Source organism: Limanda limanda, chromosome 4 (assembly GCF_963576545.1).
Source record: "Limanda limanda chromosome 4, fLimLim1.1, whole genome shotgun sequence".
Classification (NCBI taxonomy): Eukaryota; Metazoa; Chordata; class Actinopteri; order Pleuronectiformes; family Pleuronectidae; genus Limanda; species Limanda limanda.
The window spans coordinates 19,247,500-19,274,942 of record NC_083639.1 but is presented as its reverse complement, the minus strand read 5'-3'; the positions used below and the strand labels follow the sequence as shown (position 1 = coordinate 19,274,942).

General features: G+C 41.2%; 1 protein-coding gene and 5 non-coding genes across 6 annotated transcripts; all 6 read right to left on the bottom strand.

The window, feature by feature from the left end:
• Positions 1 to 422: 422 nt before the first annotated feature.
• Positions 423 to 18,346, bottom strand: gxylt2 (glucoside xylosyltransferase 2). The gene is made up of 7 exons (XM_061070168.1): positions 17,879 to 18,346; positions 9,350 to 9,548; positions 7,765 to 7,896; positions 5,322 to 5,573; positions 4,856 to 4,979; positions 2,845 to 3,017; positions 423 to 1,692 (listed from the first exon to the last, which is right to left on the bottom strand). The coding sequence occupies exons 1-7, from the start codon at positions 18,187 to 18,189 to the stop codon at positions 1,516 to 1,518; spliced, it is 1,368 nt and encodes a 455-aa protein (XP_060926151.1). The 5' UTR covers positions 18,190 to 18,346; the 3' UTR covers positions 423 to 1,515.
• Positions 18,347 to 20,671: 2,325 nt separating this feature from the next.
• On the bottom strand, positions 20,672 to 20,743 carry trnae-cuc (transfer RNA glutamic acid (anticodon CUC)). Its single transcript has one exon. It is a non-coding gene; the product is annotated as a tRNA-Glu (tRNA).
• Positions 20,744 to 21,715: 972 nt separating this feature from the next.
• On the bottom strand, positions 21,716 to 21,787 carry trnae-cuc (transfer RNA glutamic acid (anticodon CUC)). Its single transcript has one exon. It is a non-coding gene; the product is annotated as a tRNA-Glu (tRNA).
• Positions 21,788 to 22,759: 972 nt separating this feature from the next.
• trnae-cuc (transfer RNA glutamic acid (anticodon CUC)) lies at positions 22,760 to 22,831 on the bottom strand. Its single transcript has one exon. It is a non-coding gene; the product is annotated as a tRNA-Glu (tRNA).
• A 2,190-nt stretch (positions 22,832 to 25,021) lies between these two features.
• Positions 25,022 to 25,093, bottom strand: trnae-cuc (transfer RNA glutamic acid (anticodon CUC)). Its single transcript has one exon. It is a non-coding gene; the product is annotated as a tRNA-Glu (tRNA).
• Positions 25,094 to 27,283: 2,190 nt separating this feature from the next.
• trnae-cuc (transfer RNA glutamic acid (anticodon CUC)) lies at positions 27,284 to 27,355 on the bottom strand. Its single transcript has one exon. It is a non-coding gene; the product is annotated as a tRNA-Glu (tRNA).
• Positions 27,356 to 27,443: the final 88 nt, after the last annotated feature.

Here is a 27,443-nt window from a genome sequence, read left to right as displayed (position 1 = left end):
TTTAACAATAGTAGGATTTCTCTATGACAGCCACTTCCTCTATCTGTCAGTGATACATCCAATGCATGGAGTCTTCCAATCTGCTTTGAAAATCATCAATCATTTACTACGTTATTGTGCATTTCCAAAGGTCTTGTAAGGACCCAGGAACTGAAACTAGGATTAAAGGACTAGATTTGTTTAATAAACCTGAAAGGACAGAATTGAGGGACTTTGTAACAACCGGTACTTATAGTGGTACATTCAGTTTATATCCAGTTTTAAAGCATTGGTAAAAAATATTGTCACAAAAACATATGAAACCAGAAGGTGGACATTCAAAATGCAATAATTATCCCCATATTGTTTTTTCCTAAAATACAGTTTTGAATTGCATTCCAATGAATTGCATATTTGTGTTAAAGAGGCAGAGGCAGACTCCGGACATTGCATTGTTTTATTTCAGAAACACGAGATGACTGTTCAGCCACTTTCAGTTTCCAGTTTGAATCATTTGATAACTATAGACAATTCAGCCACATTTAAAGTAATGCTGCTAAAACATATGACCCATGTGTTCACAACATACTTTATTTTACAAATTAAGATACCCACTCAACCACACACGTCTAAACCACTCATTTTCATATAATAGCAAACATGGCAGACATGAATATATGGCACATAATCTGCTGTAGAATGTCACTTCCCAAACGCTAGCACTTTTGGTATTGATTCAGTCTGACAGTGCGGCGTCTCATGTTGTGTGTGTACAAACAACAGTCCAGTCCTAATATCATTCTTGAAAGTGCATTTCAACATTCTGTGTGTAACATGAAAGTCCATTCTTCTCTGTTGACCTGTATTCAATACTGTCAGTGGCATTTGGCTCCTGCAGAACAGAGCAGTAACACACAGCTCCTCTCATTCACTCAGGCTCATGGTTCAAGTTATTTGCTGGTAAAACATTCACATGATTTTTAAAGGAGTGGTTTGTGAATTTACTACTCTCGGTAGTAAAGCGTTCCAAAGCCCAAAGTTGACCTTGTTTTGGTGGATACTATATTCATGAGGAAAAATAAGGAAGACAGATATTATTGTGAAACACTGGATTGACAAAAGCATTCTTTCACTTTCGCTTTCACACTTGAGATGAAGACCTGATGCTAATAATAATAATTCTTGAAAAATAATCCATTGTCTTTTCCTCCACTGTTACTTTCCAACATTCTCTTTCACTTCATCACCACTCATATAACTGGGATGAACATCATAAGACGGCAGTATGTGAAACCTATTCTACAGCATCACTGACCAGCACTGCATGCTTCTGTGTGCACAATAGTCTTATTCCCCACACCATCACAAGAAGGTCATATTGCTCATAAGACCATTTTTCCATGAAGTGTCATGTGTTGAATACACTGAAAAGGCTGAGACGCCAGTCCTGTTTGGGAGATGCTGGTTGGACACAAAATGCACAGCAGTCCTTGGCATTGTCTGAAAAAAAACAGAGGAGTCCTCTCTCTACATCTGTTATTGTCGCGGTCTGATTTGTTTGACCACTTTCTCCTCAAACATCTTCCTCATGGTCTTCTCTATCTGCTTTAGGAAAACCTGAGGGATTCTGCCGCACAGGGTGTTGACTGTGTCCAGGAACTTGCTCTGGATGGGGTAGAAGAGCGACTGAAACATGTTGTCCTCAAAGGGAAACTGCGAAGACAGAGACATCAAAGTTCTGTGTCAGTTCTGCCCCCAGAGCTGCTTCATTTCATGATTGGTTTTAAATGAACATATCACATAGTTTATACAAATTACTTCAACAGGGATGGGGTAGGGTGGCTTCTCTATTAATCATAAATTACGACACAGCTCATCTATAAGAGGCTTATCTCCGCAGAGCAGGGGGGAAATGACTCTACTCAAAGAGCAAACAAATTCTAAATTTAAAAACTGACCCAGATTGTTAAACGAGCAAGAGAGAAAATTCTCAAAGCTGCTCTTTTCCTGAGCTCATGTCTTTAAAGGAGCAGGTCAACATTAGCACATTTTTGGAAAATTTGCTTCTTGGCCTGGCAGAGTCAGATGAAAATAAATCACAGACAAATTCAAAAAGCCATTGGTATATGTGTCTTACTAAAATAGCAATATATTGTAAATTTATTATAATCCATTATATTAATCCTCTAATACACAACCTCAGTACTCTTTAATACCTTATAGGGCCAAAATGTAGCCATCTTTTAATGGCTACCTCCAGCATGACGATGAACCAGGTCGCAAAACAAAGGTCTCTTGGTTTTAATGAATATAAACATGACGTGAATCCTGTGGAACACCATTGGGATGTGGTAGAACAGGAGCTAGGCAGCTTGAATGGGCATCTGACAAATCTGCAGAAGTGATGTGATGTTTTTGCAGTCTTTACATTCTTGTTTTTTACATTGTCGCATTTAAGTCTTCTTAACTCTTATTCTTAATTTCTGTGATTTCTGTGTGTGCCTACGGCCCCTGCGGTTTCATACCCTTTTATGGGCAGTGGACAGACGTTGACCAATGCTAATCAGGAATAACTGGGACTTGCTTTCAATTTTCAAAGACACACGTGTCTGCATTTTAAGAACACGTCATTTATGTGATGTCGAGTTTTTCTTCAGAACAAATTAGAGAAAAACTCATTAGAAGATATTGGTAAATGAGGCCCAGTGTTAGTTTGGTGTTCCTAATAAAGTGCTCAGTGAGTGGACATAAAGTATATACACAACTACATCCACCTTGCACTGGGTTTGGGGTTTCAACAGAGGGCGCTATGCATCAGTACCACTTTGGGCCAGTGAAAACTGAATATCTTACTGGAATACTTACATCATGTATTGCATCATAGACTACTTTGAAGGCCGGCTGCTTGTCGTCATGGTAGACTCCGCGGTTGCCGTGGAGGATGGACACACCCTCCTCTTCAGCCCCTTTACAGTTACTGCCGTACATACAGTGATCAGGCCTGTAGTTCCACTGGCAGGGGAAGATGAAGAGACACTCTGGAAAAAAAGAACACAAAACACAAAAACACACAGTTATAGATCTGTTGAAACTTTCATTATAACTCGAGAAAATTCCAATGAGATTGCCAGGACGGCAAAGTGACTACAGTGGCTTATACATTTTAATTAAAGTGATTCCTCAGTTCACAAAAAAAAATCTATGTTGAAATTCTGAACAACAGCAGACAACATATCTGTCCTCACAGTAAACAGGGGTTAGATTCAAAACGCTTTCTTTATACGTAATGTAACCCTTTTCCTCATTTCACAAAGTACCAACATCAACCCGACTGCATTTGAATGACTGGAGAATATAAGATTTGTCAAACAAACCGTCTGTGTTGATTGTGAGGAGAAAACTCAAATATCCAGCCGGAAAATAGTAGAATATGTATGCACTGCACAGCCAAGAGCATATGCTGTCCCGCAGTGGATCTATCAATATGAAAACACTGTTCCAGAGTATCACCCCATTCATTCTAATGAGAGTTTCTCTCACAGTGTGAAACCCTTTTTCAGGTTTCTGCACTCTGCTGTTCAATGAGACTTTCTCTGGCTTCACCTGTCTGACTGGTCACACACATGTATAACACAAAAAACTATGTAATATGCTGAAGTATAACATCCTAATGGTTCAGTGGACACATTTACATGGACACCAATATGCTGATATTAAGCTGATAAAGACAATATTCTGGATAAGACACTGCCATATAAATAGACATTTTTGATTATTAGGACGAGTTGACTTAAAAATGACATGAGTCATAATCAGACTACGCTCTGTGACAGGCAAAGAAAATTCTATTTGCAAACTATACATCATGATCAAAACGTCTTTATAGCCCAGTCCAGTTACAGGAGTCTGTGTCCAACAAATTAACAGGGAAATCAATATAAAGAAAACAGAACAGAGAACGGAATATGGACTGTTAGGAAAAGCGGCATCATTCTCTTATTTATGGTCTCTCAGTCTGAATGTTTCCCTCTAATCTCATTTAGTATTTACACTAAACAAAGACAGTGAAAACCTACTGATCTGTTTACACTGTGAGATGCCTATGAGCAAAGTAATCAACTACCAACTGCTCCAGTGCAGCAGCTCATTGACTGAGGGTGATTAAACTGCACCTGCTCAGAGGGAATCTGTATTTACTGTAAGTATGAACATAAAATCTGACTGTCTGCATAGTTGCTCATATGAAGTTGCTCATTTGAGCCCGTTATATTGATACATCCTGATCAAATATGGGACAAATTACCTGACCAAAAGTGTCAAAATTAACTTAATAAATATACAGTTGTTTTTCTTACACTTAAAACATCACGAATCAAAACGCCAGCTCCATTTTATTCCCCATTTATTGCGAGGAGGCTTTCATATGTTTCCCTGATTGTCGAACAAGCCAAAAACGGTTCAGAACATTGTTTATGAACTGATGTGTCTTCCTCTGGAGACAGCATCGAGCTGAAAGCTATACCATGTAAAACAAACACAGTGTTGTCGAGCAAACACCAGCGCTGCCAGCTCTGCCGATGGCTCTGATCACTTAATGCCCACATCTGGCTGCTGCAGCTGGAACTTGTTTTGCCACTGAAGCGTGCTGCCACTTATGGCCACAGTGTTTACTGATCAACATTCATAGTGTAGGCTGGTATATTTAGAGTAAATAAGATGTAATTTATGCAAACACATTGACCTTTTGTGACACAAAGGTGTGTAGACTGGAATTTAACGTACACAGCTAGATGTGGTAGTTTGACTATAAATAGCCTTCATTATGCTTTTGCATAATGTGTTTCCAGTGTGCTCACAGTATATAACATGAATTCACCTGGGTTGTCGTGGAAGATAATGTTGAGCAGGTCCTGGTCTCCCCACGTGATGTGGTTCTTGTACTTCTGGTAGAGTGGATGTAGAAGATCCTCCCACGACAGGCCACTGGGGATCATACTGTTCTGAAAAACCAACAACAACGTTCGCTTGAAAAACAGCTCGAGAGCAGCCTTCTCCTTTTTTTTCTTTTTCAAAAACACATCATCAAAGGAGGAGCACATTTATATTCCAGCTTCCATTTGCAATCTGCTCGCAGCAGTCGAAAACTGGAGAGCTGCTAAACTGAGTTCCGAGGGCACAAGTCTGCGATGGTAGCGTGGTAATCAGAAAGCTTCAATCACAGCCCACTCAGAGCACTCAGCCTGTGTGAGTTCACCTCGGAGAGAAAAAAACCCTTTAGAATGCAAAAGAAACATCACAGCTCACTTCAACCGATCACAGGGAGCAGAAATACGACTTCTTACTTTGAACAGTGTGCCGCGGATCCTGGTGAGATTCATCAGCATGACACCGGAGTTCACCCCCGTGACGCCGTAGAAAGGGTGGCGTGCGAAGCGGCTGTACCAGCCAATCTTGGGGACCTCGTGCTCTGGAGCCATTGCTGCGAGCTGGCTGCTGTTAAAGGACTTCAGGAGGCTCCAGATGTCATCCATGGGCCGCAGGAAGAGGACATCTGTGTCCACATAGAGCAACGAGTCCACGTCCTTCAGGATGACCTGTGAGCACAAGCACAGGCATCAGCAGAATATTTATGACAAGTCTCCCATCTACAAGAACCGGGATGGACAAGATTACATGATGTAACACCCAAAAATTAAGTTACATGAACAAAAGTGCTGTTGGTACACACTCCCCGTCTGCACACAGCTTGCCAACAGCTTGCTTTCCCAGACAGTGACTCATATATTAATAAATCATAACTATAAAGTATGCAAAAGCATCATGAGGTTCACTTAAGCTCAGATCATCTAAATGTTTAAATGCAGATGAAGTAAGTTAAAAAACACAGCTTCAGTATTTCGGCAGAATTAAGAGTCGACAGCGCAGCTAGCAGCTCTGTGAGGCCGGTCCTCAGTTAATAAAACTCATCCTGAGGAGACCATGCATGTCTTTACACTACAAATGGTGGACAGTTAATAAGACCAAACCGAAATGTCAACCTCACGGTGACCTTAGATCAAGTCCACCAGATATTTGTTGAGATACTTCAACCTGGATCAGAGAGGTATGGCTAAAATAGAGCTAAATCAGCAAAATTTGTAGAAGGTAGCTGTACTTAAAATAAGAAAAGAATAGCAAAATTTTCTCTCTTTGTCATACTACACCTCCCTAGTTGCATAAAAAAGGTGGTTTTAACACTAACCAGTCAAATATTAACAAATTAGACCAAAATTTGATTGTGGAAATGTTCAAGCATTTCACAAAGAGTCGACAACTGAACAGTGTAGTTCATTGATGTTTATGACAATGTTGTGATTCACAATTTCTTTCTGATGTCAGTATCGAGACAGAGGTGGTCTGTGGAAGAGCAACAAACATTTAGGTTGTTGAGATAATTACTTCCAGTATCAACTGAGGTATTGAGCTATGACTTCAATGCAGACAAATAAAGTCTGGCCGAGATAAATATAGTTTTTATTTACTCCAACACTGCCAGGAAGCCAGTTTTCTGAGTGAAGAAACTTTTAGAGTTTAAACCAAGCAAAATAACTACCACTATGGTATAATGACAGAGTGTATTATGGTTATCTTCATAGTTTAAGCACATGCTGTCACACAGTGTTCCACTCACAATTTACCATTTAGAAAACGCAGCACAGACAGAGCTCCAGGCAGCCTCTGTGGCCGAGTTGGTACAATTGTAACTCGGTCGATAAAGTCTGGTGTGCTCAGTTTATACAGACAGAGCTACTGGGAGTACTGAACTCAGAGATAGTATTTGTGCTATGAGCTACTACTACTAATCCCAACAAGTCCAAACAGAGCAGCAGACCAATGTTTCAACAACCTAAAAATATGTGTGCACAGCTGTGTAATAACAGGTAATGAGGACTCTGTGTGAAGGAACACAGATTTTTCTGTCAGTATAAATGGTGCTTGGCAAATGGTGTGGTTGCACTAATGGATTGTAAACCACAAAACAGACCGGACGTACTAATTAGCTTCAAAGTTCCCTTAAAGCTCTTAACCTTTACACTAACTGTGGTGAAACAGACCAGATAAAGCATGATCTTTATGGAATCCTCAAGGTTCAGAATATGTGTGTACTCAAATTAATTGCAAAGATTACATATTATCGCCGTTTGCTGCATAACATGAATAAAACTTTAATGCATTAACTCATACTTAAACATGATTTGAGTCGCATTAGGTCGAGTTTTGTGGGCAATGATGGTCAAAACAACAACTCCTATAATCCCACACTGCTTCACCATACCATATCCAGTCCACTCTTTACATGATTTAATATAGAGATAAAAAGACTAGGTGGTTCTAATTAAGTGAATGGAAATTGTCCATTGATTGCCCTGCAGCAAGGGAAAAAAAACTATGGATCTATCTGACCTGCAATATGTTCATTAAATGCATAGTAAGCTAAGTGCTATTTCAATGAACCTAAAAAGGCAAAAGAAAAAGAAAATCAATAGCCAGGCACAACCTCCACTTGATGAAATTACTGGAATACGTCCCTGGAGACGGCTTATTTGTTAAGTAAATGAAAAGGTGTGAAATTACCACCTAACACGCCGATACTTAATTAGAACCATACGCCAGTAAAAGAAAGGGTAGGAAAATGCTGTTTGACTAGAAATGAAATAAATTAATGACATTTTTTTCTGAACCCAAGCTAATCACGTTATGCACGGTGACGGTGGATGTGAGAGGAGATAAAAGCTGCAGCCTTACGGGGAGGAAGAGTCTCTGAGCAGCGCAGGGTTTAAAGAGCTTCTTCCACTCGTCTGCGTTCCCCACGGAGAAGGTGATGGGGTAGATGGTGTACTGGAACCTGGCGGAGATGGAGCGGGGCCACTGCTTCAGCTGGAAGTAAAGCAGCATATCACACTTTATAAAGAGGCAACGTCTAATGGAATTCTTACCCCTGTAAACAATCATTATTCTGAAAGCTAATCTCTCTCTCCTTTCACAGAAGTATCAACATAAACTAGACCATAAATCCGGCCATTTAAAAGAATGAAGTCTGGCTCTGTGTTGAGCCGGTGCAGCTGCCAGCTGTTGTTTTATTTAAAAACCAACAGTCTAAACAGGGGGAGACACCCTCTTAGGCTACATCCACACTAAACTACATTAGCCTTTGAAAATTCAACATCTCTGCTACGGATATGTCTGGTGTCCAAACTTCTTAGAGTTTAATTAGATGCTGCATTTTAGTTTGAAACTCCTAAGCTGCGTTTTGGTCTGGATGGGCAGGAAATGAGACGCTTGCTGATTGGCTCTTTTGGGTCATGATGTAGCTTTTTTCTGATTCGTCAGGTTCCTAACACATGAGCCCCTTCCAGAAGACAACAACCAGCAGTAGTTAAGTGTTGAAGGCATCGATAATCAATTACAAGCATTGCTAACCCTGTTGTCTTTACTAACAGCTGTTCTGCAATAACATTCTAGCAATCTGTGTAGACGGGGTAAGGAGGGAGATTAAAACTGATTCGGAGCCAAATCACTCGTGTGGACAGAGATTTTAGTAAAATTTTAGTTTGAAAATGCTGCTTTCAAATGAGAAAAAATAGTAGTATGGATGTATTCCTTAAGTCAGCAGAGTATCACTAATAGATGCTGAATCCCTGTGAAATCAACAGTTCACCCGTTTGGCCCTGAAGAGAGTGAGAGTGCTGCGAGCGGTTGGTGAGGTTACTGCTGACAAGGACGAGAGATCAAAAGAGATTGCGACCAACCTTTTCTAAAACACACATCACGTCTCTTCACACTGCCTCTCGACATTAGCTCCCTGCTGCACGTGCTCTGTGTTATCTGGGCCTTGACTACCAAAAAGTCCCATCTTCCACGGGGGGAGGATTTTTCCACACATGGAAATAATTCACGTGCGCTTGACAGTAAGTTCACAGGTTCAGGGTTTGGATTCAAAGCAGTTTAAGGTGCCGTTTGAGGTCCATTAATTGGAGTCACTTTAACACACTGTTAGTTACCGTATCAGTGGAACTAATCAAAAACATGCCAGGCACCTCTTTAAAGGTGACTTTGAAGTGCACAGAGAAATTGCGGGGTGTCCTGGTGATATATTACTTCCCAGCCTTGAGGTAAAAACATTATGTGTCTGTACTGGGAGGAGTCGCGGAGGCAAAGTTAAAAGTGCTCTGATCCTGATGTCATGTATTGCAATGAGAGCGGATGCTTTTTACATGTGCTGCATTAAATCACAAATCAGAGCGTCCTCTAAAGAAGTGCACACTGAGAAGAAAGTCAGTGCTGTATTTAATCAAGGACTTCAGGCTTTAGTCTACTGAAGTCTTCTCACCCTTTCTTCAAACTGTGGGGCCAAGGGGTCCTCTGCAAAAATGTGAAACTTGATCTTCTTGAGGCTGAACAGGAGGGCTGATTTGACCATGGTCAGGGTCTCATCCAGACGATTCCCACAAGCCACCACAGCCAAGTGCATGAACTCCTCAGCCCGAGTGCGCCTCATCACAGGTCGGGCCACGACACTCCGTTGTTTACTAGAAGAGACATAAGCAAATAGAGATGTAAAGTGCAGTTAAGAACAAGGGAAAGAAAGAAATGTACAGTAAAGTAATAAACTGTACACTTTTACAGTGGTATGTCTTCTTTTCAACTCTTTGTAACAACAAGGGAAAAGGGATAAAAAAAATTGGCTTCATTTATCGAACAAATCATGTGCAGGATGTGCAGTTTTCTCCACCCAAAAGTACTGTCTGTTCTAAATGGGCCAAGGCCATGTGTGTGGGGGGGTATAGAGGGGGATCGGATCTGCTGACAATCACTTATTCTACAAACCTTGTTTCCATCACTCATCGCTTGTAAATTGGCTGCGTAGCTTGTTAAGAGTAATTTGTACTTGGCACAACAGATGTACTGGACTTTACTGGAGTCAAAACATACAGAATAAAAGTACTGAAAGATGAATGTAATCTGAAACCTACATGGACTTATATGGGATTTAGAATTTCATGTTACAGCTTTGATAATTCTTGTTTGATTAAGACAACAAATTCGGATATTTTATAGCAATATAGAACGCATTTACTTGTACTTTTTTTATACAATATACCCAAAGCTACACAGCAAGACAGCATGTTCAATCCTAAAACGTCCTGACACTGTGGTGAAAAAGCCCATAAAACAGCACTTGAACACGATGGGATACTAAAACCCTCCTCTGAAACTGCAGAAGGTTATTAACGTCTTGCATGTCTTCGCTTTGAATCTTTAAACTTACAAAACCTTTCATTAATCACCCTCATTGCAGAGATGTGTCGTGCTTGTACTTAAGATCACATTCAAACCCAAGGCACCATTTGTTGTGGATGCATGGTTCAAGTGGAAAATAATTTGTCGTGCACCATTCATACTTAAATGACAATAATAGTAATGATAACCTCTATTTGTATAGCACCTTTCATACAAGAAATGCAGCTCAAAGTGCTTAACACACAATACAAATATAAATATAAATTTAGCATCCTAACAAGGTGACTACTGACTACTGACAATTTCAATGAAGTGTTTCAACAAAGATCTGCTGCTCCCCAACATGCATTTACGTGGTAGAATTAGTAGTAGGTCTGAGCTATCCGGGCAATAATAACAATTTATCAGTCCCTATTTTGATTTATTTTACTTTTTTGTTTTTTATACTTCAGCCTATACAGCTGTTTTCCTCCAAAACAATCTTAAGTCATTTTATATAGACGTTCCATAGGAAAAATCACTTTAGTTCAACTTTATTGTAATAAAGTATTACATTCATAGGCCTATTAATTGGTAATTGGATTATCTTGAGCTAACATCCCAAATCAGAGATAGTACAAGGTTAAGCTCTAAATAGTGATATTATGTGCTTAACTGAAGAGTTCAATACCAACTACTGTTCACTAGGGTAAATGGTCTGTTTTATATATCCACTAGCTGGCATATTAACGAGTGTTAATATGTAGTAAAGTAGCAAAAGTACTTTACATTGCATGTAATATTCAATGAATGTAGGTAATAATGAAAGTAATAAGCTACAGCTCACTAGATACTTGTAAGTTGATAAAGCTGAAGATATCCCCACTTTTAGCTGGTCAAAAATGTTTTTAATACTGTAAGATAGCTTCTTCTGCATTTACAATATATTCATAAGAGTCGTAAAAAATGCTAAAACAACAACAATGTAGCACTGATATGATGCCTGCTAAAGTTGGCTAATAGTGGTCACCATAAAATGCTGTTCATATCAGAATAAATAAGGCTTTAACAGAAATAGCTCAAGAGTGTATTGATGTGAACAAGAATCCCAATGAATCCAGGTTGAGGGCTCTCCATAGACGCATCATTGCATGAATAAATAGAAAGCCTGTATTCATCCAAACTGAACACAGATTGGGGGATATAGCAAAGTATACTTCCATCCAAAGGCATCGAGTATCAGAGCATAGCAGCACACTTGCCAACATGGCACTGTTGTATATTAATGGCATGTCACTTCATGAGCATGTCAGCAGTGAAGACATTCATTTTGGACTTTATGAGACAAGGGACACATTCAGGAACATAGCCCATTCCCACACTCATCCTGCTGTTAGATAGATCAGGTGCAAAGTCAAGGACGTCTCAGAAAGACCTGACAACTGAGCCTTCGCACAATGCTCAACACTATCCATCCACACTGCCACACACACAGAACCAATTCTTCTTCTATTCTACCTCACTGTGCAAATTCCCATCAGACTTTGTTCTTCCATGCTCAAAGGCAGAGCGGTCATTCATGTGATGTGAAAACTTGCTCTCTGTGCAGCGATAGTGCTGCTGTTGAGTTAAAATACACTCAGTGGTGCAGAATATCTCCCACTACGATAACACACATACAATAGCAGAGCCTCGAGCTATAGGGCCAATATTATCTTCATGTCCTCCACACACGTACACACGCTACATGAAGCTGGCTGTAATAACATGTTCAACGTAAATATTTTCATAGCCCGAGGGAGAGAAGACAAAAAAGAACAGAGAACCTTTTGTTTCAGCGTGGAGCGTTTACTGGGAGCACAGTGGGAAGGCAAATGGTTTTACGTCTAAAGACCGCGCCATTCCTAAAGAAAATGGATTTCCTCTGAGCCTGGAGGAAGCAAAGAGTCAACCATAAAATGGATGGGAAGAGAAAAAAGTGAAATTTGACAGGTGGGTTACAGGGCAGTCTCCAAGCGTGACACTTCGTTTTCTGCTTGGCTAAGGGACAATGATGAACCGCAGATTAGGATGAATGAGAAGGTGCTGAGAAATCTGTCCGCCATGCTTCAAAGGCCGATGCGCTGTCAAGGTTGTTGAACACACATTCCTATTTTCCCCTCCACAGAAAACGCAATCCATATCTCCCACACAAATGTATTTATATTGCATTTAGTCATGCAAAATAGCTGCCCTGGAAATGATTTCGCCATGAAATTGGATGACAAAACAAAAAAAAGGGAGAAATTCCTTTGTTGTATGAAGCCTGGGCTGCAGACATGATGTTCTGTGTCATGGCAGTGCTCCCCACATCTGGAAGCAGTCAGAAAAAGCTCAGAAGAGGTACCAAAAGAATGAGTGCATTACTGGCTGCAGTGCAGAGTAAGCAAAAAAGAGGCCCACAAAGGACCAAGGGCGAGCCTTACAAATGATAGCAGGAAAGAAAAAAGTACATGTACATGAGAAAAGAGCAAAAGAGTACATTTGAGGTATCATATAACAGGTAACATATAAGTCATTTGGGGGAATTGTATCAAACTTGTACTAGTTGGAAAAAATGGATATCAAACAATAAGCTGCCATCGTGCCCTTCCTCTTTGTGTGAAGATTCTCTGTTTCGTAACAGATATTTCTCCAGACTGAGCCCAGATCTCACGTGATTGTTCGTGAGCATTTGATGACGTGGCCACAACCAGAAGACTAAAACTGCAGACAATCTGTTTTTCATTTACGTTACCCTGCTCGGTGATCTGCAATCATCAGGATGTCCAGCTAAATCACCTCAACCAAAAATGCCATATCAATCCAATTCATAATTCAGCCAAGACGGGCTGATGAAACCTGTTGAAATTTTGTAGGCACGTTTTAAAAGAGAGTTACTTTGATTTGCCTGGATTGTGTACCAAACAAATCTGATCTACGGTTCAATATCCAATTTCCTTTGGCTGATTACGCCCCGTGAACAAAATAATTACTGTGGAATTACGAAAATAAACTCTGAGGGCCAATGCTGCATGGTTCTTGCTCTTGCTCTTTGCAAACACGTGCAAACTTGGAAGCCTTTGCAGCTGTGTAGCATGTGGACACAGCACATGCCTCCCAAATTCAAATCATGCAACCTGCCAACACTGGCCGATCATTTTAAAAGATTGATTCATTGGTCAATTGTCAATAACTGATCCATTACTTCCCTCTTATTTGTCCTTCTCAAACACAGATTAGTAGACAACCAACATATTTATACATACAAGAAGATCGAGGACACAAGCAGAAAAAGTAAAAGTCGGAACCAAAATGGTCACGTTCTGCTTTTCCTGCTTTCTTCTTCTACAGCAGCCTTCCCACGTTCATGCAGTAAATCTATCGAGTCAAAACCAGAAGGGAAAGCTTCTGCAGGGGCACAGTTGTTTTCTGTTAGCTACACTCTGCTAGACGGCCCCTAGACGTATGGCTTATAAAACGAGTATTGTCAGTGTGGCAGAAGCAAATAAGAGTTTTTAAAGAACAAAACACACTGGTGTTGTCTCAACACCATCAAAGTGTAAATATACCCCACCGTCTCGTTTACTACGGTCCACAGAAGTCACCAGGACACCAATGATTTTTCAAATTTGCTCAGACTGGAAAATCCCAGTTACTGTAGCATAAGTGATTCATTGTCTCCAGGGAAACTAATGTGTATGCTATGGTTGTCAAAACATACCCTGATTGCTTTGTGAAATAAATGTGTTACACTTTAGAAACTATCATTTAGAAACTTTGTTTCTTTCCCAAGGAGGATACTCATCACTAAACAATCAGTGGAGTATCAGATGTAAACTGTGTCTCAAAACCGTAGAACCGAAGTTGGATATGTCCCAAGAAACATGACCAATCGATCTATTTTGCAAAAGGTCGTCAACGAAACACATCCTCTACAATGCCTGAGCCTCCCTTTAATGTTCTATCATGTTTGAATTCATGAGTCAGCTCAGAATAAACCAGAATAAGCTCCAAAGGTCCAAACACGGACAACAGACTGAACTGTGAACTACAAAGCAACAGCACCACCAGGTCTATGGTCTGCGACTTCTTAACAGCAATTAATCACCAACTATGTTTCCTTTCAATGAATTTCTTTAATCTATACATGCCACAGATTGGTTACAAATCATCAATTATTTTCCTTGTTTTGTTCCAAACCCCAAAATAGGAAGTTTCCAAACATATCTTTAACAGAGAAACCCAACTACAAAGGCTAATGTTTGACATTTTGCTAGATAAATTACTTTTAAGTGATCATACAAGTTGTAACTGAATTAGTTTCAGTGGCTCAGCTCTGTTAACAGAAACTGTTATTTTCATCCTTCCAGGGAAACACTTTGGCATGATTGGTCACTTTCTAAGCTTTGGCCTTCAAATCCTGCTTTACAGCCATGTTGGCTTTTACCCAAAGCAGACACTCTGTCTTTCTAGACTCTCCTTCCACATTATTCATGACTCATCCACCACTAACTTAAACAGTTAGTTAGCCAAGATAAGACACACAAGTGCTGCTGATGAGGCTCACACAAGCAGCCTCTCTGGCCAGGATACACAGGCGAGCAGGGAGATTTCACGCAGCGCGCCGAGAGAGTGTTCAGTCATGTACGATGACATTTTTACAGGTATGCATAATGCCACTGTGAGAGACAGACTCTTTTACTGAGAGGAATAACTATACAAGAAGTGACAGGCCAGGGGATTTGTTTCAACACAAAGTATCAACAGTCATCTAATCCTGCAGATGCAGACGGTAATTCCAAGTAACAAAGCAGACAGACGGTTTACGTCTGTATTACTCTGCATCTGCTGACAGTAATGAAGGGATCACTGTGAAGGAATCTGTATCCTGCACGTAAAGACTGCCAGTTTGTAAATTACGGTTTTATATCATTTTCCAATGTATTTATCAGCAGTCAATATTACATACATTTGACCAACATTGTCATTTAATATGTTGATATGTTTTATCAACTGATTATTCCTTCAGCACAAGGCCTCGATTTATCTGTTGGCAGATAAAAATTGGCTGATAAGAGCCTTTCCTGTTCATGTTTGCTGATATGACAACAATTACAACAATGCAGAAAGGATGAGATTATATCTTATGTTTAAAATGTCTGAATTCACGTTCTTTCAGGATTCATAGTTCCAAATCATGGTTTTAAAACATTTAAATTCTATGCGGTTAGGTTCTATTTAAAATCTGCAAAATCTCACATTTTTGATTCTGAAACCTGAAAAGTTTGTGGCATAGTACTTGATAAATGACAATTAATTGTTTCAGATGATTTGTGCTTGATTTGTTATGGATTAGTAGACTAATCCTTTGTCTGGTAGCCGGAGCTCTTCCTTCTATTTTTGGACACAGGAAGTAGTGTGAAGTGTCAAGAGGAAATGATATGATTAGGAAAAGCAGGGATGTTTGTCCATTAAGCACGCCACACAGGAAATCTGTCCGGTGCTCTGATTTGCAGATGTCCACAGTGTGTGTCAACAGATATGAGAGACATAATTAAAAGGCTTTCCCCAAAGTCACAGTTTAGCTCCCTATTTATATCCATTCCCGTGATGAATATTAGTATTGACCACTTTGCCAAGGCTTGTACGTCTCCAACCTGAAAACTACATCCTATTGTTCAGATTCCTCTGATTTTTATTCTCGGCAACAACAAAAAATGATCAGATTATCTCGGGCAGAAAAAGTTCTTGGAGGCTCTAGCCACATGCGTGCTTCCACCAATTGCAGCAGTCAGTCTTGAGCGTTTTCCAAAGCGGTTAAGTGTTTTCTTTCTTTCCTTTTTTTTAATAGCTACAGCCACTGGTGACCCCTTCCACCCCATTCCTCTTATCAGCGCTTAGCACACACGGGGGATTGTGGTTTCTGAGAGGACGTAAAGGTCCTTCCTCTATGTAACGCCTTGATGGCCGTTATCTACCGAGCAGTGTCCCCATCCTCCCCAGCCGGGCTCTGGAGCAGAATACATATTACCGGCTGCTGGCGGAGAAGGTATCTCCGACAACCACACTGTGGCTGCTGTGGCATGGCTGGCATTCGACCGAGGAGGAAACGCAGAAGGGATGTGTGAGGCTGAAATTAGAAAAGCGGCGAGACACAACAGAATGCTTCCATCCTTGGACAGAAATAGCACCTGACAGACTCTTGCCTTTGCTTGAACATTTGAGGAGACTGTGACAAAACGCTGTCTTCATCAGATCATCTGTCACAGAACAGCTTCACTTTTCAAACAGAAAAAAAGGAGAATCACACCTGACGAGCTCCTCACTCCACCACAGACACGTTTTGGCAGACTTTGACGCGAGAGCAGTCAACAGGATGGGTTTCCTTTTTGTGTCGCTTCCAATATCTCACAGATGCTGCAGTGAAACTATTCGGTGCATATTTACTAGGGATAGGGGAAAAAATCGATTCTGTTACAAATCGCGATTCTTGTGAATGACGATTTTAAATCGCCAAGCATTTTTAAAAAATTAAAAAAACATATTTATTGGTTTATATGGGGGGGGGGGTATATGGGGGGAGCAACATCACCCCAGAGCATGTTGACCAGTTCTTGTTTTTGCACAAGAATCTAAATATACCCAAGCACTAGCTTTGCATCTCCTACATGCAAACAACAATAGCCTACTTTTTGTTTATTTCAAAGTTTAAATTTTAAGTAAACTTTTATTCATTCTATTTAATTTACCTTTTATTTATTGTTTAAAAGTAGCCTAAGTGGCATACATTTCTTAATCTGTCAGTTTGTGTGCAGTTGACAGGGGCTATACAATAAAAGGGCACATTTTTATTTATTTTCTCTATTGGCTGCCCGGCAGTCATTAAGTTAATGTTAATATTTGAAATAAAACTTGTAAAGCTCTAAGTGAATTTGACTGTGTTGTATTGAAGGTGTGATTCAACATTTATCCATGGTCCAGTATTTAAAAAAATAAATAAATAACCAAAAGAAATCGCAGGAAATCGTACTATCGATCGCAATACTTACAGAATCGCAATACATATCGTATCGCCACCTAAGTATCGTGATAGTATCGTATCGGGAGGTCCCTGCCGATTCCCGTCCCTAATATTTACATCTATATTAAACATCCATTTACGTCTTTCAAGGTGACCTTTGGTAAATGGGAGGTCAGAAAATAGAGGCCTGAAACACCAAGGGTCAAATGATCCAGATTTAGAGGTCAGGTGATGATTTATCATTCTGCTGTGCTGCTGTGAGAATGGTGCCAACATTTCCAACATAATCACATTAGTCATGCTCCCTACTCACATCTATGCCACATATTTAAGCAGCCTCCTGATTATAATGATTCACGGAGCATTAAACCAGAGGACAGACAGTGGGTGTAAAACGCAGCCGAGCAGATGCACGTATGCAGGATGTGAAGTCTATCTGTTGACAGACGAGGCGTTTGTGTGGAGGAAGCATGAAACACTGACACTAACTAGAGGAAAGAAGCAAAGAGGAGTAGTAGATCTGCTGTGTTATTAGGCAGAGACGTGTAGGAAAAGATCACGACAGACAAGAGAGAGAGAGAAACTAACTCGGCTCACCTCTTCACATGCACGCTGCCGCCTCCGACCAGCGCCTTCGCCTCCCTCCGGACCCCGGGAGGATCCTCCCTCCGGACCCCGGGAGGATCCTCCGGGCGCACGCCGACTCCCGCGGCCGCTTTCCCGGCAAACTTCGCGGAGACATCGCGGCCGAGTTGAGCGGGCGCCGGGGAAGTCCTGCGGTCCTCCTCCTGCTTCTGCACAACTTCTTTCAGCAGCGGATCGAACGCGGCGTTGCCCCCCAAAAAGTACAAAAGTAGGAAAACTCCGAAGCACACGGCGATCACAACTACTTTGCAGTGGATCCGCATGGTGAGAGCGACTTGTTGCGGGCCGAGGAGGCAGCCGGGGGCCCGCTCATGTCTGCGGGAGAGGGGGAGCAGCCCGGGCGGACATTCTCTTCCCGTCCATCGCTCGCATTTTCCCGCAGATGATGATGGAGAGGAGCTGCTCACCGTCCATGGAGGATTACACAGGGGAGGCGTGGCCTCTGCTGCTTCACCGTAATGACGGGACTGTTAACGCACGACCATATTGTAATAACTACAGGGATGGATTGTCTGCTAAATTACATTTATCTTATACTGTATTTTTTTACCTACTTCATTTTTGTCTATGTCATACCTATAAAATGACATGGACAGCTGTGATGTCTTCATTAAAGTGATATCTTTTTTACCCATCAGTTTCTCACACAAGGAGTCGTATTTCTTCTGCCCTCAAGGCCAGCATAAGTATATTATAAGTTGCTTTCAGACATGCACTGAACTCTGGAGAATCTCTGGAGGGTCTGTAAGTGAGAACACAAATGTCCGAATGAGAGGCTCCACACTTTCTATGGAGTTTCTCCTGCCAGCTCCCTAGTAAGAAGCAACCTCCTCAGAAAGTCCGGAGGGAATAATGCTGACATACTCCACAGGTCACGTCTTAAAATGGAGATAATGTTCTAGCAAACAAATGGCATAGTGAAAAGTGGCTGGGTGTCAGCGGATATTATTAAGAGTTACAAGTAGTGAACAACAACCTCTAACTAGCAAGATACTTACCTGAACTAATTCCCTGAAAATGGTGATAAAGTCGTAAATACTTCAATTAATGATTTATGAGCTAAATGTGTTCACTGTTAGCAGGTATTCTAGCATCACTGCGATATTTCTCTGCACTGACTTTTGAGAAGGTTATTAAAACAGTGACTTCTTTCAGGTGACCATTCACTTAGCTTGAGTCGGTGTCAGACTACTACATTCTTCTTCATGAAGACAGATTTATTGCTTTATTGTACAATCTTATCTGTATGACACGTATCGACCTGGAACCCCATCATGTAGTAGAGGAGGTTGTTTAAGACATCGACTTTCAGCAAGCTACAAAGCACTGTCATGTTCTCTCCCCATTAGGCTCACACACCATTTACACCCCAACTTCTGTTGACCTAATTTCTCATACAATAGCAGGATGGATCTATGACTTACAGGCATCATCAGTCGTACACACCTTGACTCAGGACCTGTCTACTTAATATATGTAGGCAGTTGTATTCCAATTCAATAGATTAATTCCCTGACCGGGAATCAAATCAATCGGTTCGCTGCTCCTTCACTGCGAGCTCAACATTCATCAAAATCCCGACTGTTTGCTGTACTGGCTCCTAAATGGTTGAATGAGCTCCCCATCGACATCCAGACATCAGAAAGTTTACACATCTTCCGCCGCAAACTAACAACACACCTCTTCCGACTATACCTTGAATAAAATAAAAAATTGTTAAAAAACTAAAAAATTTTGAAACTAACAATTTAGTAGCACTTAAGCGGCACTTACTTATAGCACTTTGTAGTTTTGCTTAATTTTGGAAAAATTGTACTTTCTTGATTCTTGTTGTTCTGGGTTTGTACCCACGGGGTAGAATGCACTTATTGTAAGTCGCTTTGGATAAAAACGTCAGCTTAATGAAAAAAAATGAAGTGGTCTTACATAGTGTTTTAGCTAAGAAAATGGCATCGTGAAAAGGAACCTTGGATGCAGCCAGTTGATGGGTAACAGATGATATCAGTAAAGTCAAAAGCAGTGAAAAGGCAACAACCTCCAAATAACAAGAAACTCACTTGATCTAATGACTTAAAGAAGTACTTACGCGAAGACAGATTGTTTGAAGCAGGAGTGAAAGAGGACATCTTTGTCGACATAATATAACCATCATGTAAAAGACGAGCCTGTTTAAGATATCAACTTTAAGCAAGCTACAATGCACTGTCGTGTTCTCTCCCCATTCAGCTCACAAACCATCTACACGGCAACGTCCGGGGACCTTATTTCTCATAAAATAGCAGGATGGATCAATGAATTCCAGGAATCATCAGTTGTTCACACCTTGACTCAAGACCTGTCAATTTAACATATGTAAGCAATTTTACTCAAAGTATTCAATAGATTAATTCCCTGACCGAGAATCGAACCCGGGCCACGGCGGTGAGAGCGCCGGATCCTAACCACTACACCTTTACTCAGGTGACCCCAATAACCTGCCCATTTAACATAACTGACATGGATTGTGCATAATCTGCGGCGGATTCATTCTCACCTGGATGCTATCTTGTGTTGGCAAATTTGGCTTTTATTGACAGAATGCAATAGTTTAGTTCCGTGACCAGGAATCGAACCCGGGCCTCTTACCACTAGACCATCAGGGACATGTTGCTTACTACTTACTACTCATCATTCTTTCACACCTTGACTCAAGACCTGTCAATTTAACAATGTAAGCAATTGTATTCAAAGTATTCAATAGATGAATTCCCTGACCGGGAATCGAACCCGGGCCACGGCGGTGAGAGCGCCGGATCCTAACCACTAGACCATCAGGGACAGCTGGCATGCTCACGAAGGCAGCTGGTCAGGAATTTCTGGCCTTTAAAAGGAGCAGGAGTTAAAGTACCTCCAACTACTTCTAGCGGTGGTGGCAGTGCCCAGAAACATTGCTCGGGTCATGTGAAACTGTGAATGGAAGACCGGATGGGCTGTGTATGAGAACACAAATATTCGAGGGAGAGGCTCAGGATTTTCTCTGGAGTTTCTCCTGCCAGCCCCATATAAAAAACCGATGATATTGTCTGAATGAGCCAATGTGAGAAAAAAGCAATTCACACCTTTACTCAGGTGACCCCAATAACCTGCCCATTTAACTTAACTGACATGGATTGTGCATAATCTGCGGCGGATTCATTCTCACCTGGATGCTATCTGTGTTGGCAAATTTGGCTTTTATTGACAGAATGCAATAGTTTAGTTCCCTGACCGGGAATTGAACCCGAGCCTCTTACCACTAGACCATCAGGGACATGTTTTGATGGTTCGAAAGGCACCTGGTCATGAACCTCCGGCCTTTATAAGGAGCAGGAGTTGAAGTACCTCCAATTACTTCTAGCGGTGGTGGCAGAGTTCAGAATCACTGTTTGTGTTCCTGTGAAACTATGAATGGAAGACCATAGTTTTAATTATGAGCTTTCTAATAGGTTTCCATCACTGGCAGACATGTTTCCTCCATCTGAGTCCATTACTCAAACCTTTCACTTTGTACTACGAGTTGTACAGAAGAACAATGCAAACATTCATGTTTCTGCACATGTTGTAACTTCTGCAGGGCTTGATCTGTGGAAGCTGTGAAATTATCCCATGAACATTCTGTAATTCCTTTAGTATTCACCTACCAAGGGACAGTCATCAGAACATTCTGTGATTTACTTACTACTCACTACTCATCAGTCGTTCACACCTTGACTCAAGACCTGTCAATTTAACATATGTAAGCAATTGTATTCAAAGTATTCAATAGATTAATTCCCTGACCGGGAATCGAACCCGGGCCACGGCGGTGAGAGCGCCGGATCCTAACCACTAGACCATCAGGGACAGCTGGCATGCTCACGAAGGCAGCTGTTCAGGAATTTCTGGCATTTAAAAGGAGCAGGAGTTAAAGTACCTCCAACTACTTCTAGCGGTGGTGGCAGTGCCCAGAAACATTGCTCGGGTCATGTGAAACTGTGAATGGAAGACCGGATGGGCTGTGTATGAGAACACAAATATTCGAGGGAGAGGCTCAGGATTTTCTCTGGAGTTTCTCCTGCCAGCCCCATATAAAAAACCGATGATATTGTCTGAATGAGCCAATGTGAGAAAAAAGCAATTCACACCTTTACTCAGGTGACCCCAATAACCTGCCCATTTAACTTAACTGACATGGATTGTGCATAATCTGCGGCGGATTCGTTCTCACCTGGATGCTATCTGTGTTGGCAAATTTGGCTTTTATTGACAGGATGCAATAGTTTAGTTCCCTGACCGGGAATTGAACCCGAGCCTCTTACCACTAGACCATCAGGGACATGTTTTGATGGTTCGAAAGGCACCTGGTCATGAACCTCCGGCCTTTATAAGGAGCAGGAGTTGAAGTACCTCCAATTACTTCTAGCGGTGGTGGCAGAGTTCAGAAACACTGTTTGTGTTCCTGTGAAACTATGAATGGAAGACCATAGTTTTAATTATGAGCTTTCTAATAGGTTTCCACCACTGGCAGACATGTTTCCTCCATCTGAGTCCATTACTCAAACCTTTCACTTTGTACTACGAGTTGTACAGAAGAACAATGCAAACATTCATGTTTCTGCACATGTTGTAACTTCTGCAGGGCTTGATCTGTGGAAGCTGTGAAATTATCCCATGAACATTCTGTAATTCCTTTAGTATTCACCTACCAAGGGACAGTCATCAGAACATTCTGTGATTTACTTACTACTCACTACTCATCAGTCGTTCACACCTTGACTCAAGACCTGTCAATTTAACATATGTAAGCAATTGTATTCAAAGTATTCAATAGATTAATTCCCTGACCGGGAATCGAACCCGGGCCACGGCGGTGAGAGCGCCGGATCCTAACCACTAGACCATCAGGGACAGCTGGCATGCTCACGAAGGCAGCTGTTCAGGAATTTCTGGCATTTAAAAGGAGCAGGAGTTAAAGTACCTCCAACTACTTCTAGCGGTGGTGGCAGTGCCCAGAAACATTGCTCGGGTCATGTGAAACTGTGAATGGAAGACCGGATGGGCTGTGTATGAGAACACAAATATTCGAGGGAGAGGCTCAGGATTTTCTCTGGAGTTTCTCCTGCCAGCCCCATATAAAAAACCGATGATATTGTCTGAATGAGCCAATGTGAGAAAAAAGCAATTCACACCTTTACTCAGGTGACCCCAATAACCTGCCCATTTAACTTAACTGACATGGATTGTGCATAATCTGCGGCGGATTCATTCTCACCTGGATGCTATCTGTGTTGGCAAATTTGGCTTTTATTGACAGAATGCAATAGTTTAGTTCCCTGACCGGGAATTGAACCCGAGCCTCTTACCACTAGACCAGGGATGCCAGGGTGAAATTGGACAGGGGGCCAGATTTTTTCAAGCAAGACCTCAGGGGGCCGGATTACACTTTCGGACTGAAAAGGCCAAACACTGACTCAACACATGGATAGGTAGGTTATTTGAAATTATTCATGAAGGCCTACACATCAATAAGAAATTGCATCGGCACCAAAATAGCCTCACAATGAGGCCTAAAATTACATAGCCTAAAGCAGGAGACAGTTACCCTCTAAAAACGTTACATTTTCCTATCCATGCAAGTAGCCTACATTTATAAATTAGAAATGCAACAAAATAGACTAGGTGCCAACAAAACACATTTCCTATAAATAACACAAGTGTAAACTGTTAATTACTTTTATTATATTTATTGAAGGCTTGCACATGAAAACAAGTCAATGCAAAATAACGCCAATTAAAAGAAGGCCAGGCCAAGTAGGCCTAAACGAGTCACAGAAAGAAAGCGCCAGAATAAAGTAGTCCAACATTAGACCATGTGATTGAATATCCAGTAGGAATTAGTAAAACAAAACGGTTCTTGAAAAAATAGGCAAATATGAGCTATCTAAAAACTAAAATGACTCAATAACAGATGAGGCACATTAACTTTGCCAGTCATCACCAGTCACCAACCCATATTTCCACACACCCATGTGCCTTTAAGGCACTAGCCTGGCTATCAGTCAACCCCAGCCCCTTTTATTCCCTCCCCCCCATATCACAGTGGAAATTATAAAATATATCATACTCTCTGTATATTCTTTGTATACATAAGTCTATATACACATATTTATACATGTGTACATGTTATAATTACTATTATTATATCACTATTACTATTCGGGTCATGTGAAACTGTGAATGGAAGACCGGATGGGCTGTGTATGAGAACACAAATATTCGAGGGAGAGGCTCAGGATTTTCTCTGGAGTTTCTCCTGCCAGCCCCATATAAAAAACCGATGATATTGTCTGAATGAGCCAATGTGAGAAAAAAGCAATTCACACCTTTACTCAGGTGACCCCAATAACCTGCCCATTTAACATAACTGACATGGATTGTGCATAATCTGCGGCGGATTCATTCTCACCTGGATGCTATCTGTGTTGGCAAATTTGGCTTTTATTGACAGAATGCAATAGTTTAGTTCCCTGACCGGGAATTGAACCCGAGCCTCTTACCACTAGACCATCAGGGACATGTTTTGATGGTTCGAAAGGCACCTGGTCATGAACCTCCGGCCTTTATAAGGAGCAGGAGTTGAAGTACCTCCAATTACTTCTAGCGGTGGTGGCAGAGTTCAGAAACACTGTTTGTGTTCCTGTGAAACTATGAATGGAAGACCATAGTTTTAATTATGAGCTTTCTAATAGGTTTCCACCACTGGCAGACATGTTTCCTCCATCTGAGTCCATTACTCAAACCTTTCACTTTGTACTACGAGTTGTACAGAAGAACAATGCAAACATTCATGTTTCTGCACATGTTGTAACTTCTGCAGGGCTTGATCTGTGGAAGCTGTGAAATTATCCCATGAACATTCTGTAATTCCTTTAGTATTCACCTACCAAGGGACAGTCATCAGAACATTCTGTGATTTACTTACTACTCACTACTCATCAGTCGTTCACACCTTGACCCTAACCCTAACCCTAACCCTAACTCAAGACCTGTCAATTTAACATATGTAAGCAATTGTATTCAAAGTATTCAATAGATTAATTCCCTGACCGGGAATCGAACCCGGGCCACGGCGGTGAGAGCGCCGGATCCTAACCACTAGACCATCAGGGACAGCTGGCATGCTCACGAAGGCAGCTGTTCAGGAATTTCTGGCATTTAAAAGGAGCAGGAGTTAAAGTACCTCCAACTACTTCTAGCGGTGGTGGCAGTGCCCAGAAACATTGCTCGGGTCATGTGAAACTGTGAATGGAAGACCGGATGGGCTGTGTATGAGAACACAAATATTCGAGGGAGAGGCTCAGGATTTTCTCTGGAGTTTCTCCTGCCAGCCCCATATAAAAAACCGATGATATTGTCTGAATGAGCCAATGTGAGAAAAAAGCAATTCACACCTTTACTCAGGTGACCCCAATAACCTGCCCATTTAACTTAACTGACATGGATTGTGCATAATCTGCGGCGGATTCATTCTCACCTGGATGCTATCTGTGTTGGCAAATTTGGCTTTTATTGACAGAATGCAATAGTTTAGTTCCCTGACCGGGAATTGAACCCGAGCCTCTTACCACTAGACCAGGGATGCCAGGGTGAAATTGGACAGGGGGCCAGATTTTTTCAAGCAAGACCTCAGGGGGCCGGATTACACTTTCGGACTGAAAAGGCCAAACACTGACTCAACACATGGATAGGTAGGTTATTTGAAATTATTCATGAAGGCCTACACATCAATAAGAAATTGCATCGGCACCAAAATAGCCTCACAATGAGGCCTAAAATTACATAGCCTAAAGCAGGAGACAGTTACCCTCTAAAAACGTTACATTTTCCTATCCATGCAAGTAGCCTACATTTATAAATTAGAAATGCAACAAAATAGACTAGGTGCCAACAAAACACATTTCCTATAAATAACACAAGTGTAAACTGTTAATTACTTTTATTATATTTATTGAAGGCTTGCACATGAAAACAAGTCAATGCAAAATAACGCCAATTAAAAGAAGGCCAGGCCAAGTAGGCCTAAACGAGTCACAGAAAGAAAGCGCCAGAATAAAGTAGTCCAACATTAGACCATGTGATTGAATATCCAGTAGGAATTAGTAAAACAAAACGGTTCTTGAAAAAATAGGCAAATATGAGCTATCTAAAAACTAAAATGACTCAATAACAGATGAGGCACATTAACTTTGCCAGTCATCACCAGTCACCAACCCATATTTCCACACACCCATGTGCCTTTAAGGCACTAGCCTGGCTATCAGTCAACCCCAGCCCCTTTTATTCCCTCCCCCCCATATCACAGTGGAAATTATAAAATATATCATACTCTCTGTATATTCTTTGTATACATAAGTCTATATACACATATTTATACATGTGTACATGTTATAATTACTATTATTATATCACTATTACTATTCGGGTCATGTGAAACTGTGAATGGAAGACCGGATGGGCTGTGTATGAGAACACAAATATTCGAGGGAGAGGCTCAGGATTTTCTCTGGAGTTTCTCCTGCCAGCCCCATATAAAAAACCGATGATATTGTCTGAATGAGCCAATGTGAGAAAAAAGCAATTCACACCTTTACTCAGGTGACCCCAATAACCTGCCCATTTAACATAACTGACATGGATTGTGCATAATCTGCGGCGGATTCATTCTCACCTGGATGCTATCTGTGTTGGCAAATTTGGCTTTTATTGACAGAATGCAATAGTTTAGTTCCCTGACCGGGAATTGAACCCGAGCCTCTTACCACTAGACCATCAGGGACATGTTTTGATGGTTCGAAAGGCACCTGGTCATGAACCTCCGGCCTTTATAAGGAGCAGGAGTTGAAGTACCTCCAATTACTTCTAGCGGTGGTGGCAGAGTTCAGAAACACTGTTTGTGTTCCTGTGAAACTATGAATGGAAGACCATAGTTTTAATTATGAGCTTTCTAATAGGTTTCCACCACTGGCAGACATGTTTCCTCCATCTGAGTCCATTACTCAAACCTTTCACTTTGTACTACGAGTTGTACAGAAGAACAATGCAAACATTCATGTTTCTGCACATGTTGTAACTTCTGCAGGGCTTGATCTGTGGAAGCTGTGAAATTATCCCATGAACATTCTGTAATTCCTTTAGTATTCACCTACCAAGGGACAGTCATCAGAACATTCTGTGATTTACTTACTACTCACTACTCATCAGTCGTTCACACCTTGACCCTAACCCTAACCCTAACCCTAACTCAAGACCTGTCAATTTAACATATGTAAGCAATTGTATTCAAAGTATTCAATAGATTAATTCCCTGACCGGGAATCGAACCCAGGCCACGGCGGTGAGAGCGCCGGATCCTAACCACTAGACCATCAGGGACAGCTGGCATGCTCACGAAGGCAGCTGTTCAGGAATTTCTGGCATTTAAAAGGAGCAGGAGTTAAAGTACCTCCAACTACTTCTAGCG

Excerpts from the sequence above, each read along its gene's own strand:
- gxylt2 (XM_061070168.1), bottom strand. The coding sequence starts at position 18,189 with ATGCGGATCCACTGCAAAGTAGTTGTGATCGCCGTGTGCTTCGGAGTT. Across the intron at positions 5,574-7,764 it reads CTCAGAGACTCTTCCTCCCC|GTCATCCTGAAGGACGTGGA; the intron begins GTAAGGCTGCAG and ends TTGTGCTCACAG. Across the intron at positions 3,018-4,855 it reads TATCTTCCACGACAACCCAG|AGTGTCTCTTCATCTTCCCC; the intron begins GTGAATTCATGT and ends CTTTTTTTCCAG.